The 16368-nt window shown below is 39.8% G+C and overlaps 1 protein-coding gene across 2 annotated transcripts in view; it reads right to left on the bottom strand.

Annotated features, from left to right (window-relative positions):
* LONRF2 (LON peptidase N-terminal domain and ring finger 2) overlaps positions 1–16368 on the bottom strand; it is a 62774-nt gene that overhangs the window by 22923 nt on the left and 23483 nt on the right. For both annotated transcript variants that reach the window (XM_082427329.1, XM_082427330.1), the window contains one exon: positions 10137–16142. In XM_082427329.1, coding sequence (XP_082283455.1) covers positions 10137–10812 — 676 coding nt within the window. In that variant the 5' untranslated portion in view covers positions 10813–16142. The remainder of the gene's footprint in view (positions 1–10136; positions 16143–16368) is intronic.

The following is a 16368-nucleotide window of genomic DNA, read 5'->3' as shown; positions in this document are numbered from 1 at the left end:
TCTAATCATATGTAGAGTTTGGTAGTTTGATAAGTATATTTTACATAGCTTTTCTCAGGAAATCAGAAAGAGAATGAGTAAGATTTCAAAATGCACCAGGAAAAACAGACTGCCACACACACACTAGCTACAACATAATCTCCATTGAGTAGATGCTGAATCATCTTCATGTTATAACTAGGTATTTAAAAAGAAAAGATTTCGAATAATTTTCTTGAAAGTACACAAGGAAATTCACGCTTAAAAACAGAAAAGTAAAACATAATTTGTTTTTCTATGCAACTGAGCGGGTGCAGATTCGTACCCATAATATGTTCAGGTAAGTGGGAAAAAAAGGGAAAAAAAATCTTCCTTTTCCCTAGATTCTTCAAACAGAAGAGATCTTGAGAATTACAGTACTCATATGCTACTAAGGACCGAAGTACAGCTTACACAGAAGCTAACAGTGCTCTCGCTATGAACTGATGACAGTGTATGAAGTTGTTGACTAGGCAGGGTACCACGGAAACATGACAAAGCCAGAGCTCAAGAAAGCAGAACCATCATGGCCATGTTTTTAGGCCGCTGGACAGAGTTCACTCTACCCATACTCACTGTAGGGTCTTTGAAATAGGGCTGAAGTGTGCATTTTAGTTCATCAATAAAATTCTGGGCGCCTAAAATGTGTTCTCATCTCTCCACTTAAGACACATTTTTGGCCTGCTCCAAATCCTTGATCTTGACCTTTTTCTCAAAGTAACCACTTAGTACTTTCCAAAGGCTACCACATCTCCTCTTTGTTTACAGAGTTAACTGGTCAAAGGTGCAGGCAAGGCATGGGGAGCAGGTATTAATTACGTTATTGCTGCAAATGTATAATATAGAGAAGGTATGACAAGGAAAAAAGTGGGAGAAGGGAAAAGTAACAGCAGGAATGGAGGAGCCAAACAAAAAAAGCTGAAGTTTTAAAAAAGACACTGACTGGCTAGAGCAGAGATGAACAACTTTTTCTGTAAAAGGCCAGACATTAAATATTTTAGGCTTTGCAGGGAAAGAGGTCAACTTGAGGATATTATGCAGGTATTTATATAACAAGAGAGAAAACAAATTTTTACACTTTTATTGACAAACTTCAAAATATAATAATTTAGTTCTTTTTTTGTAGTATAGGTCTACTAATTAGAAAAATGGAATTCTCTTAGAGAAGACAACATTTTCCTCAATTCAGGTTCAAAGTTAGTGTTCCCTGTCATCAAAATTGATTGAAAATGTTCACCTATTGATCTGTAATGAGATTTTACATATTCACCTTTGAAAAGGCACACAAGTACTATGGAGTACTGATGTCAATCCACAGGCATATAATTTTAAATTGAGCATTTCATTGCCTGGAAAGTGTTTATAGAATTCTTTTAGATTCTTCTCATGATATGTGCCCCTTTAGTATGTCAATATACACTAAATATAATTGCAGATTAATCATTGTCAACTGAATATTAGATGAAAGCACCTCAACTGCATGGTTGAATGCATTTTAAAATACAGAAATCTTCCTTGGAGACTTTTGGAAATCTAAGACAAACAAAACAAAACCGCTGCTGGAAGTACAGTCTGAGCTTGGGAAACATACCTACGAAGGCATTAAAACAAGCGGGTATTAAATTTCATAGAATGCTCTTTAAGCATCTATTACATGTAAGTATATCTCCTCCCTGTTATTACAGTGAACCACATTGAAAGATCTGTCTAATGTTGAATTATCCTTACATTCCTTGGATAAGCCTTCCTTCCTGACCTTAACTCTTATTACACTGCTGGATTCAAAATATTACTAAGAAATTTAATTAAGGTTTGGGCATCTATGTACATAGGTAAGGCCAGCCTATACATTTTTTTCCTGTGCAAGCTTTACCTGATTACAGTATCAAGATTATACTAACCCTACAAAATGAGATGGAAATCTTTCCAAATTTTTTTATGAGCTATAGATAAAACAAGATGGGAGTTAAACTTCCTTGAAAGTTTGTTAGAACTTGCTTGACAGCAGTGCCTTTGTTCAGAAGAAAATCCCTGAGTTCAATGTCTTTTATGGCTTTTGGTCCTTATCAGTCTTTTACTTCTTCCTGGATCAATTCTGATAATTTATAGTTTCCTTAAAATTGTTCTTTTCGTATTGATTTTAAAATCTGTTGTATTTATATCTGCAGTTATACTTTTCTTCATTCTTGATGCTACTTGTGCTTTGCATTTGTCTTCATCACACTTGCCAAATGTGTCTGTTTTACCAGTTTTATAATAAACCAGCTTCTGACTTGTTACCCAGCTCAATTTTTCCTGTTTCACTAATTTTTCTGTTTTTTCACTATTTTGTTGCTTATACTTTGTGTTAGCTCAATTGATGTTGAGTTTCCTGAGTGAAAAACACATTTCATTACATTTATTTTTAATCTTTTTCTAATGCATTTAAGCCTCCGCTCCTCAGATTCTAAAGGCTGCTTTTACAGAAGTCCAAGGGCAATAAAATTCACTTCCCATCCAGACGTTGAATGAATCAAACTATTTTCTTTGCTGGCTTCTAGCATTTGACAACCCATTTATGAAGCCAGCACTTCATAATTTAACCTATTAAAACATTTAAAATAGATCTCAACACATTTTCTAAGCATCAAGCCTTAAGCTTAATAAAACTGAGAATTTATTGAGGAAGTGCTCAAAAATAAATGGAAAAAGAGAAGCAATAAATAAATAAATAAAGCTGACACATTCTTGCATGTGTCTTCTGGTGGACATGACATTCATTTCTATTCGGTATATACTCAGAAGTGGAAACACTGTGTCAGAGATTGTATATATGCTTAGCTTTAGTAGGTACTCCCAAACATATTTAACTTCTACCAAGTGACATTTCCACCAGCAACATAAGAGTTCCAATTCCTTCAAATACTTGCCCAAACTATGTAAATGTTTAACCATGTAAATGGTTAAACTTTCATTTTAACCATTCTGGCGGGTATACAGTAAGATCTTATTTTACTTTCAATTTGCATTTGATCACTAATTATGTTGGGAACCCTTTCATATGTTTATTGTCCTTTTGAGATCTACTTTTATAAAGCATCTGTTGAAGTCTTTGCCTATTATTTGGACAGACTTTGTTTTTGAACCATAGGCATTCCTTCAATATTCTGGATTTGCATTCTCAGTAAGATACATATTACATATACACACCACCTTTTCACTCTTTTAGGGGGTCTCTAAGGAACAAAACGTTCTTCATTTTAATCAAATCAAATTTATATTTTCTTTTATCATCCTTTTAGTGTCTTATTTAAGAAATAATTGCCTGTCCCAAGTTCATATTCTCCTATGATTTCTTTTAGAAATCTAATTGTAATTTCAATGTATGAGGTGAGATAAGTGTCCAGGTTCATTTTTTTTCCATATGAATAAGCAACTGACTCAGACTATTTAAAATACTTTTCTCCCCAGTGAATTCACTGGCATCTTTGTAGTAAATCAAGTGTCAGTTTCTGTGTGTCTATCCTTGGGCCAATACAACTCTTAATCACTGCAACATTATGGTAAGTCTTGATACTTTATAGCCTAAACTTTCCAGCTCTGTTATTTTTCTTCAATACTGCCTTAGTCATTCATTAATTTCCACCAAAACCATTGGCTGAGACTTTGAAATTGCATTGAGTCTACAGTTCAATCTGTAGAGAACAGACATCTTATTGATACCGAGACTTGCAAGTCATGCAAATAAAATCTTTCCATTTATTTAAGTCCACTTTAATTTCTCCCAGAAATGTTTTGTATTTTCAGTGTAGAGGTTGTGAACATCCTTCAGATATTTCAGGATTTATTCCAAGAAATTTTTTGTTCAATAAATGGGTTGTTTTCAAATTCTGTTTTCTATTTGTTTTTTTACTAAGTATTTATAATTATCATTGGTCTTTCTATACTGACCCAATATTCAACACTCTTGGTAATTCACTTATAATTTATAATAGTCCAAATATTATTCTGGAGTCTCTATGTACTCCCACACATGATCTACAAATAATAACTGTTTTGTTTTTCCAGTTTTGATGCTCTTTTATTTTCTCCTCATTACACTCACTAGAATCTTCAGTACAATGTTGAGTGGCAGTGATGACAGTGAACCCTGTCACCTAGCGAATGGGGAAACATTCAATATTTAATTAGGATGGTTTCTATAGATATTCTTTAACATATTAACAATGTTGCCTTTTATTCCTAGTTTCCTGATTTTAACATAGATCACATGATTTTTCTCCTTTATTCTGTATGTGTGGTTGATTTACAATGAATAAACAAAGTAACATTCTGCTTGATCATGATGTATTGTTCTTTAAGTCTATCACTAGATTCAATTTGCTAATATTTTGTTTAGGATTTTTGTACCAATGCTCATAAGAAATATTGGACTGTATTTTTCCTTTCTTATAACTGACGTTTGCTCTCACCTTTATTTCCTCCTTTCTACTTCCTTGGGATTCGATTTGCTTTTCTTCCTCTAGTATCTTGAAATAGAAGCCTGGAGATCACTGATTTTCAACTTTCCTTTTGTAGTAGAGACATTTAAAGCAATAAATTTCCCTCTAAGCATTGTTGCAATGACATCCCATAGTTTTTCATACAGGCATACATCAGTGAGGTTGTGGGTTCAGTTCCAGACCATCACAATAAAGCAAGTCACACATTTTTTTGGTTTCCAGAGCACATAAAAGTTTTGTTTACACTATATTATAGTCTATCAAGTGTGCAATAGCAGTATGTCTAAAAAAACAATGTGTATACCTTAATTTAAAAATACTTTATTGTTAAAAAAAAATGTTAACCATCATCTGAGCCTTAAGCAAGTCATCATCTTTTTGCTGGTGGAGGGTCTTGCCTTGATGTTGACGGCTGCTGGCTGATGAGGGTGGTGGCTGCTCAAAGTTGGGGTGCCCGTGGCAATTTCTTAAAATAAAACAACAGTGAAGTATGCCACAATGATTGACTCCTCCTTTCATAAACAATTCTCGGTAGCATGCCATGCTGTTTGACAGCATTTTACCCACAGCAGAATGTCTTTCAAAATTGGCATCAATCTTCTCAAACCCTGCTGCTGCTTCATAAACTAAGTTTACATAATAGTCTAAGTCCTTTGTTATCATTTCAACAATCTTCACAGCACCTTCACCAGGAGTAGATTCCATATCAAGAAATCACCTTCTTTGCTCATCCTTAAGAAGCAACTCATCTACTAGTTTTATCCTGAGATGGCAGCAATTCAGTCACATCTTCTGGTTCCACTTCTAATTCTAGTTCTCTTGCTGTCTCCACACCTGCAGTTACTTCCTCCATGAAGTCTTGAACCCCTCAAAGTCATCCATGAGGGTTGGAGTCAACTTCTTCCAAACTCCTGTGAATGTTGACATTTGTACCTCTTCTCGTGAAACGCGAATGTTCTCAACAGCACCTAGAATCGTGAGTCCTTCCCAGAAAATTTTCAATTTCCTTTGCCCAGATCCATCAGAGGAGTCACTTTATCTGGCAGCTATAGCCTTAACGAAATGTATTTCTTAAATAGTAAGACCTGAAAGTTGAAATTACTCCTTGATCCTTGGGCTGCAGAATGGGTATTGTGTTAGCTGTCATGAAAACAACATTAATCTCTTTGTACATCTCCATCAGAGCTCTTGGGTGACCAGGTGCATTGTCAATGAGCAGTAATATTTTGAAAGGAATCTTTTTTCTGAGCAGTAGGTATCCACAGTGGGCTTAAAATATTCAGTAAACCATGTTGTAAACAGATGTGCTGTCATCCAGAGTCTGTTGTTTCACTTATAGACCACAGGCAGAGTAAATGTAGCATAATTCTTAAGGGCCCTAGGATTTTCAGAATGGTAAAGGAGCACTGGATTCAACTTAAAATCACCAGCTGCATTAGCCCTTAACAAGAGAGGCAGCCAGTCCTTTAAAGCTTTGAAGACAGGCATTGACTTCTCTTCTCTAGCTATGAAAATCCTAAATGGCACCTTCTTTTAATAGAAGGGTACCTTCGCCTACATTGAAAATCTGTTGTTTAGTGTAGCCACCTTCATTAATGATCTTGGCTAGACCTTCTGGATAACTTGCTGCAGCTTCTACATCAACACTTCACCTTGCACTTTTATGTTATGGAGACAGCTTCTTTCCTTAAACCTCATGAACCAAGCTCTGCTAGCTTCAGAGTTTTCTTCTGCAGCTTCCTCACCTCTCTCAGTCTTCAAAGAATTAAAGAGAGTTAGTGCCTTGCTCTGGATTAGGCTTTGGCTTTAGGCAACGCTGTGGCTGGTATGTTCTATCCAGACCACTATAACGCTCTGCATATCAGCAATAAGGCTGTTTCGCTTTTTATCATTCATGTGTTCACTGAAGTAGCTCTTTTAATATCCTTCAAGAACTTTTCCTTTGCATTCAGAGCTTGGCTAGGTGTTTGGCACAAGAGGCCAAGCTTTTGGCCTGTCTCAGCTTTCAACATGCTTTCCTCATTAAGCTTAAATATTTCTAGCTTCTGATTTAAAGTGAGATGCATGACTCTTCCTTTCACCTGAACACTTAGAGGCCATTTTAGGGTTCTTAATTGGCCTAATTTCAATATTGTTATGTGTCAGAGAACAGGAATTCCCAAGGAGAGGGAAAGAGTTTGAAATAATCAATATTCTCTTATATTTATTCATGTATTTACTCTGCCTAGTGATCTTCATTCCTTCCTTTAGTTCCATGCTACCATCCACATCATTTTCCTTTAACCTGAAGAATTCCCCTCAGTACTTCATGCAACTGTGATGCCAATAAAAATCCTTCCTATTATTTACCTGGATTAAAGCATCTTAATTTTGCCTTCATTTCTGACAGATATTTTTCATCTGGGTAAAGAATGCCAGGTAGGGTTTTTCTTCCCCTCTTTCATCACTTTCAAGATGTTACTCCATTATCTTCTAGTTTTAATAATTTTGTTGAAAAGTCAGCTATCAGTCTTATTCTGGCTCCTTTGAAGGAAATATATCCTGCCTTCTCTAAGTGCTTTTAAATTTCTCTTTATGTTTGATTTTCAGTAACTGGACTGTAATATACTTAGATACGTTTTGTTTGCTGTGTGAAGTGAATGCTTGTGTTTATCCTGTTGGGCTTACTGAGCCTCTTGGTTCAGTGACTTAAAGTTTCCCATCAGATCTAGAAAATTCTCAGCCATTTTTCCTTCAAATATTTCACTTGCCCCTTCTCCCTCTCTCCTCTTCGGGGGCTCGTATTCCACAGATTTTAGAACTTTTCTCTGTGTCCCACATTTCTCTTATGCTCTGTTTTTTTCCTCTGTGATTCAGCTTGGATATTGTCTATTGACTTGTTCCTGAGTGTTCCCACCCTGATTTCTGATGTGTCCAGCCTGTTTTCGAATCCGTCTAATTCTCAACTTCAGATACCGTATTTTCCAGGTCTAGAATACCCATTTGGTTCTTTTTAATAGACAGTTTATCTATTGAGTTATCTTTTCACATGTTTATTTCTGTTTTAACATACAGTTATTTTGAATTCCACTCGCAACTTATTGGCCAAAATTAGTCACATGGCTCTACCCAACCACAAGCAGGCAAGGAATGCAATCGTACTTGTTTGGAGAGGGTATAAAGATACAAATATTTGGGGAACAGCATTAATGATTACCACCCTTGGCTAGGGTCACAAAAGAACTAAGTGTCACCCTGGGTCTAAACACTGGCATTTCCAAATCCAAATATTTGTAACCTTTTTACTATAACAAAACCTCTCTTGGGAGCTAATTTATTACTAAGTTAAATTTCTTCTATAAATTTTTAAACTAGGGAAACTTGGCTTTCTTTTCCAATCTTTGAGTTGAAAATGGATACTGAACATACTGAATGAAGTTCTCATGATGAACTGACTGCACTAATCCATGTTCTTACACCTTTTAAATTGAGGTCTAACATATAAACGGAAAATACAATGAACTGTCACAAAGTGAACACACCTGTGCATCCATCTTCCAGGTCAAGGAAGAGAACATGACCACTACCACTCAGGTCCCTCCCACACTTACTCACAATAACATTCCCCTTTTTCTTCCTCAAGGTAATCACTGCCCTTACTTGCTTCTAACATGCCACAGTAATTTTGCCTGTTTGGACTTACAGATAAATATAATCATGTATTAAAAATGTTTCTGAGTCCGGCTTTCACTTAACATTATGTATGTGATTCAACCACACTGTGGTACGTAACTGAAGTTGGCTTATTTTCTTTCTATGTAGTATTCCATAAAGACATCATAATATATTTACTTATTCATTCTGTTCTTTTTGGACATTTGAGTTCCACTTTAGGGCTATCTCTAATGATGTACATACACTCTTGTACACCCTTGTAAACATTTTTTCAATGCACATATGCTTGTACCTCATTGAAGCTGCTTGGCCAAAGGTCATAATTAACATTTTCAGATACTGCCAAACAACGTACCAGGGGTATAATTATGCAGACCCATCAGCAGCATACAATAGTTCTCATTTTCTAAATCTTCTCCAAGAGTTGGTATTGTGATCTGTTACATTTCCAGCAATTGTTTTTTAAGGTTCTGTACTTGTGCTGTCTACAACAGTAGCCATTGGACACATGTGGCTAGTGAAAACAAGAGAGAGGTCTAGGGCAACAAAGGAACTGAGTTATTTTTTATTTTAATTAATAGAATTTTAAAAAATGGATACTCTTCAGTTAGAGGATAACTTTTAAGTTACTTTGGAACGATACCAACATGAGAATCCACTTTTTCAACTCTAAATTTTATGACATCTAAACATAGAGGAAGTACTTCTCATGAAAATTTAGTATCCAAATCGGGGTGGGCAGCAAATGTAAAATACACAATGAATTTCGAAGATTTACTGAGAAAGTAAAATCTGGATTTTTTTACATTAAATATATGTTGAAATCACATTTTAAAGGTATAGAGTTAAAAATATTTTTAAGATGAATTTCACCTGCTACTTTTCACCTTTTTTAAATGGGTTAACAGAAAAAGTAAAGTTACATATGTGGCTTACATAATATTTCTACTGAATAGTGTGGCTCTACACCATATATACTGATACATAAATAATTGAAAACTAAAAAATACACAGCCTGTTAAAGTACAGATATGTTGTTTCAAATATGGTACCAATTATTTGTTACATAAAGCAATTTAACTGCTCTATTCCAGCAGAGAATCTCCCAATTTGGATACAGGTGTGCCTTCTAAAAGAGAAAACCTTAACCCTAGTTTACAATAAAATGCATAATGACCAGAGCACACAAGAAAACTCTTAGTAACAAAACATTAAACCAAGTCTTCTTGACTAGAGGTTTAAGTCATGCACACACAACCCTGTTTCAAAACCAGCGAATTCAGAAAACAAATCACCCTCCATCCACACATTCTCCACCCCAAACAACTGTCAATCGAGCATACTCATTCAGAGTCAAACGCAATGACCAGGACCGAAGTTTGGGCTTCCTTTAAATTATATATTCTTAACAGGTGGTGGCTGGGCGGGAAGCGGCTGGTGCTGGTCACAGACTCTAGTTTAAAAGATAACATAAAATAAACCAGACTACTAGTTAGTATACAACCATCTAAAAAGCTAATCACACCATTACAACATCTAATGGCCTTTGAGAGAGAAGGGAGGTCAGAGCCAAACAGTGGAGTGTAAGAGCATCCTTCCTGGATGCACCAGCTGAATCCCCAAAGCAAACCCTGCCCCATCACAAGGCTATCTTCTTGTGATAGCCCGGGAGTGTTACCTTCTTGTAACACACGAGGGTGTTAGCTATTTGCATTTCCCTACAAGACGAATGAAAACCCTTGGCCACCCTCCCACTCCTGTACGGCTGAGATAGGGTGAAAAGCAGTCCTGGCCTCACAGGGCGGCTCAGGAAGGCCACGGAGGTCCTGGAAAAGACAGCCCGCAGGTGCAACTGGCCCCTACTCTTCGCCTCACCGCCTCCAGACAGCAAAAGAGCCCCGCCGGCCGAACCCAGCTCTCCCGTCCCGGCCCTGCCCCTCAACAGGCGAGTGTGTAGGCGGCCCAGCCCCCGCGCCCGCTTACCGAGGTCCAGGGCCTGGTGGCACCTGAGCAGCGCGGCCTCCGGCTGCTGCTGGCGCTGCAGGCTCCGCACCTGGCCCGCCAGCCTGCGCGCCCGGCACTCGGCCGGGAAGCACTTCTCCAGCAGGCCGCTCAGCACCACGTTGACGCGGCGCGCCGGCGGCCGGCCCGGCCCCGGCTCAGCGCAGCGCCTGCACACCGTGAGCCCGCACGGCAGCGTCACCGGCTTGTGCAGCAGCCGCTGGCAGCGCGGGCAGTCCAGCAGGTCCCGAGGCGCCGCGGGCACCGAGGCCGACGGCCCCCCGCTCGGCGCCTCCCCGGGGGCGCGGCCCGGCTTCCCCACCGGCGGCCGCTGCTCGCGCGGGCCCGGGAAGCACGCCAGGCCGCTCGCCAGCTCCCCCAGCTCGTCGGGCCGCAGCGCCCCGAGCCGCGCGGCGCCGCGAAACGCGCCCAGGGCCTCGGGGAGGCGGCCGGCGCGGGCCAGCGCGTCCCCCAGCCGCAGGCACAGGCCGCGGTCGGGCCGCGCCAGGCCGGCCAGCGCGGAGCGGAAGAGCTCGGCCGCCGTCTCGTACTCGCCCGCGCGGAAGGCCTCGTCGCCCTTCTCCACCCGCTGGGCGAGCGGCTCCCCGCAGTCGCAGCCGCGACAGGGGGGCGGCGGCGGGACCGGCTCGGGGCTCATCACCGCGGGGCTGCGGCGACTAGGGCCGGAGGGAAGAACGGAGAAGGGAGGATGCTCGCTGCCCGGGCCCAGCGGCTGCAGCGCGGGCGCCGCCTTCGCCGAGAGCCACGCGCGTCTGTGGATGGACGGTGCGCGGCGGGCTGCGCGACCACCGCCGGGGGCGGGCGCAGGGTGGGGCCGCGTCTCCCACGCGGCGTGGGCGGCCGGGGGCGGGGCGGGCACGGTGGGCGCGGCCGAGCCCCGGCCGGCGGGGAACGCCCTCCTCGCTCCCCTGGCTTAGGCAGCCGGGCCGCAGGCGGGAAGGCGGTGACCTCTGCCCGTTCGGCGTCTCCGCAAACCCTCTCCCTTCTCGCCCCGGGCGGCCCCGCGCGCGCGTCTGCGTGCGCGCTCGTCTCCACGCGCCCTCGTCCCGCGCGTTCTCTGCCCGCCCGGCGCAGCTCCTCGGCCGTCCGCTGCCGCCCCCGCGCCTGGAGCAGGTGTCTTCGGCCAGCCGTGCCCCCTTGTCCCCGCACCGAGTGCCAGCCTGGCTCCAAGGCCTGGCCAAGCCCACCTGCGGTTGTGGTTAAAAAGAGAACCGATAAATAAGTACCAGGGATGTAAGGTGCAGCATGATGACTATAGCTAACACTGCTGTACCATATACGGGAAAGTTGTTAAGAGAGCAAATCCTAAGAGTTCTCATCCAAGGAGAAAATTTTTTTCTTTTTTTCCTTTCTTTCTTGCATCTATATGAAAAGATGGAAGGTAGCTGAACCTATTGTAAACATTTCAGCAATATATGTAAATCAAACCATCATGCTGTATGCCTTAAACCTATATAATGATGTATGTCAATTATTTTTTAATATAACTGGAGAAAGAGAAAGAGACAGAACTGAGGGAACGTTATCCAGCACATCACTGGATAACCCTAGCTTTGACTTAGGAAATTGTGTTAAATGACCAGGAAGCCTGAAGTGGGCGCTGATCGGATCCCATTATCAGTAAGCTTCTCTTAACGGAACTCTAGATGTTAGAGACATTTTAGAGCTCTAATTTAGACAGAACTCTAACACAGCATGTGAGGAAATACCAGACTAAGTACTGGAAAGGATTTGAGACATGGAAAATTGTATTGTGTCCTTGATAGGAAAGTAGAGATAGAATTTCTAAAACTGTCTCCTACCGTGCAGTACTACAGAGAGAAGTTGCTGGAAGGAGGGAGTTAAAAACTACACATAACCTGCTCTTCTCTCCCTAGTGCTCTGCCATCTGTTTCATGCTATGTATTTGAATGCAATAAAATGCATTATAGTATTCCAAAATCCGTACTGTTCATTATTTCAAGTCGAAATGTCTTCATTCTAAATTTGTGAAGTTTTTCTACATCTAAAACTGGCTAAAGAAAATATAAAATACTCCCATCAAATCTGGCTTGGAAGAAGGGAAATGCCTCATTAAGTGAGGTGAGAAAATTTTAGTTGAGTTCGTAAAACGGAAACGGAGACAACTTTGGCCAGCCTCCTAGTCCCTGATAAACATGCAGAGCAAATCCCTCTGCCACCCCCTCCATCCGCCACCTCCCACCTTTCCAAGAATGATTTTTCTCCTCAGCTTTCTATTTTGACTGATAAGCGTTGTAGTCAAACCAGGTTTTGATCTGTTCCTCATTAATGAATGGGTCCAAACTCTCTTTTTCATCACTCTTTGGGTTTTCATCTACTCTCTTTATGTAGTAACAATTCACTTGGATTTGAAGGTTGCTTATCCAACAAATTCACCACCAACAACCGGGAAGCTGCCGAGGGGTGGGGGGCAGCTTTTGAATAGTTAAAATTGTTGCAACAGACTCTACACTAAGGACTATGAAACCTTATGATCTCGGATCTTATTTGTTCTTTTAGACAAATTTCTAGCAAGAGAACAGAAAGGATACGCTGATCGGAGGTATGCCTGCTGAGAGCAAGAAGTGTGTAAAGTAAAAATATCAATGTATTGTGAGATTTATAACATGCAGAAATAAAGTGCGTGACAGAAATAGCACAAAGGCCAGTAGAGGAAAAACAGAGGGCTACAAAGTTCTAATACTGCATGTGAGATGGTGTAGTCACTTGAAGGAATATTGTAGTGAGCTAAAGATACATACTCCAAACCCTAAAGCAGCCACCTAGATAACACAATATTTATAGTTGAACGTCCAACAAAGGAGATAAATGAAATTATTCTACAAAAATAAAGTCTATTAACCCAAAAGAATGAAGAAAAAGAGGAGAAGGGGGAATAAAAACAGAGGAGATGAATAGAAAACAAATAGCAAGATGGTAGATTGAAACTCAACCATATCAATCAATGTTAATTAAATATTAATGGTCTAACCACGATAATTAAAAGGCAAAATTGTCAAATTGTATATAAAAGGAAGGTCCAAATATACGCTGCTTCCGAAACAAAAATAAGATACATATAAGTAAAAGGTAAAAGTTAAATAAGAAGATACAAATAAGTTAAAGGTAAAAGGATATAAAAAGTTGTTTCATCTTAACCCTTATCAAAATAAGGTGATAGTGACTACACTGATATCTGACCAAGGAGATTTCGTAGCCAAGAATGTTACTAGGAGAAAAGATGGCCATTTCATAATGATAAAGGGGTCAATTGGTCAAGAGGACATAACAGTCCTAAACAAGCATGTACCTAATAATGGAGCTTCAAAATGTACGGGGAAAAATAATGATAGAACAGTAAAAGGAAATAGGTAAGCTCAAAAACTGATAGAACAGTAAGGGGGAATAGGTAAATTCACAATTACAGTTAGAGATTTTAACACCCTTCTCCCAACAATCAATAGAACACATACACTGAAAGTCAATAGGGATATAGAAGACTTGAATAATACTACCAACCAGCTTGAGCTATTTGACACTTGTAGAACATTCCACCCAATACCAGCAGAATATGCATTCTTTTCAAGTGCATGCAGAACAGTTATCAATATTACAATACATATTTGAGCCACAAAACAAGTCTCAATAAATTTAAAAGGATTCAAGAAATCAAGTCATACAAACAATGTTCTCTGACCACAGTGGATTGACAATAGGAATCAATAATAGAAAACTATTTAGAAAATCCTCAGTTATTTGGAAATTAAATAACATATCTCTAAATAGCCCATGGAACGAATAATTGGATTTCTGTATAGTAGCCAAAGTGGAAATTGAAATTTTAGAAACTATACCATTTATAATATCATAAAAATGTGTAAAACATGTACGCTAAAAACTACAAAACGCCACTGAGAGAAATCAAAGGAGACCTAAACAAATGAAGAGACATACTGTGTTCAAGGATTGAAAGACTCAATGTTAAGATGCCAATTCTCCCCAAATTGATCTATGGATTCAACTCCATGTCAATCAAAATCCCAGAAAGGCTTTTTGTAGAAATTCACAAGCTGATTTTAAAATTCACATTAAAATACACAGGATCTAATCTATCCAAAAGCAACTTTGAAAAAAGAACAAAGTCTTTAAGATTCATTATAAAGCTACAGCCTTCAGGACAGTGTGGGTTTTGTGTCAAACAAGTAGATCAATGGAATAGGATAAAGATTCCAAAAATCGACCCACACATATCTATGGGCAGTTGATTTTCTACAAAGGCTATTCAGAGAAAGGATAATATTTACTTTCAGCAAACAATGCTGGAATAATTGGATATCTATATACAAAAGAAAAAGAAGGAGGAGGAGGAGGAGGAAGAGAAAATCTTTGATCTATATCTGGCATCATATTGAAAATTAACTCAAAAAGGACTTATAAGTAAAACCACAGAACTTCTAGGGGGAAAATGCATGGGAGAGAACCTTTATTACATAGGTCTCAAATATAACAACGAAATCATGACCCATAAGAGAAAAAACAAGAAAGAAAAATGGAGTGCCTTACCTCCAGGAACTGGTCTGACGCTCTCGGGGAGACCTAAGTATTATTACAAAGCTGGCCTGATGCTCACAATTAGTTAATGTTGTTAATGTTGTTCTCCTGTTGGAATAAACAATCTCATAGAATACCAACATCAGACAAAGTCATCCTGAGACCACAATAAAGTGAAACAAAAACAAGGTCACTGTGCAACCCACAAAATATCAACCATCTTCCTCTCTCAGCTAATCCTAAGCCTAAGCCTAAACCTAACCCTCTCCCAGTAAAACGAAAGACTACTACTTCTTTACCAAGTACAGCTTTATCTTCTGAATTGCCCTCCTTATAAATAAGGTTTACTGGGATATCCAATCATAGAATTGCACCTGCTTTCTGGTAGGATCCAATCTAGAGTGAATTCCCACTTCCTTAGATCTTTTCCAAAATTACCCAACCAAAGCCCAAATCCATGTTTGGGCATACAAATACTCAAAAACTGCATTTATGTCTAAATATTTGGAATTCTTTAATTTTGTACCTTAAAAAAATTCAACAGATTTTTGCGTATAAATTATGTTTTGTTATTAAATAACTAGGTAAGACAATTTCAGACAGCTTTTTATTAGAACCTTAATCTGAAAAACAATGTTACAGATGTAGCTAGTCTCCCCCAGTAAATGAAAAGCCAATTAGAGATAACGGTCACTCTATTTTGTCTTTTTTAACATTGATTTTTGAAATACTAGACCTCTTGATTTTCTTTATTAGAATTTTGGTGAGAATACAGCTTACTGATCTGATGAAGCTCCTCTTGAAATAAATTTTAAAGCTCCTTATTAATTTTTTGTACTTCAACATCACTTAAAAAAAAAAAAAAACCCAATAGTCCCCTATGGGAATGGACTAAATAATACATTCCTAAGAGTAAATAGAATTTTACTGTGTGTAACAGTCAAAACCCCCAGAGGACACGGATGCTTGGAAACACTGAGTCAGGAGGACCCCTCTGTGTGCTCCCTCCCCCCACCGAGCATGCTCAGTAGTCCGCTGGGAAACTCAGAGGCTCCTTTGCAAATCTATGCAGCCATAACCCTGGGCATCCTAGACCACCCTGCTTTTCTGGTAGTTACCTCCATGCGGTATTTTCTGGAAACCAAGGGCCACAAACTGCTGTCCATTCACCCTCCCTGGACCTGGCTGTACTGTGCAACAGTAGAGCAGGGTGTCCCAGCATTGCTGCCCAAAGTGCCAGAGCGGAAAATGCTGGTCCTCCAATGGTTTGTTACCAGCCAATGATGAGGTAAGTCCACAGACTGAAGTAAGTATAATTTGACACGTCTGGGCTTTCCGAGCCGTGGGTCTCTCAGGGAACAGCGTACAGATGGGAGGGGTTGTTGTCAAGGTCACCCAGTGAGCTGCCTGTGGCTCCTGCAGTGTGCGAATATAAGCACAACGTGTGATATCTGCCACATGTGTCCTAAAAGTGTATAAAACTCTAAGAAAATGTATGTTATTTTATAAGTTGCCAGTTTCACAATCATTTCAAGAAGTCAATTTTTTAAATCTATGATTGACCATTGTTAGGTAAAAGAGGGAAGTAAAATCTCTATTATTTATTTTAAACCTTGATGTACAGATGGGAAAAAAACACTTC

Source organism: Balaenoptera physalus, assembly GCF_965194825.1.
Source record: "Balaenoptera physalus genome assembly, chromosome: 15".
NCBI lineage: Eukaryota > Metazoa > Chordata > Mammalia > Artiodactyla > Balaenopteridae > Balaenoptera > Balaenoptera physalus.
Note: the sequence above shows the minus strand (reverse complement) of the source record. Positions and strands in the feature narration are given on the sequence as shown.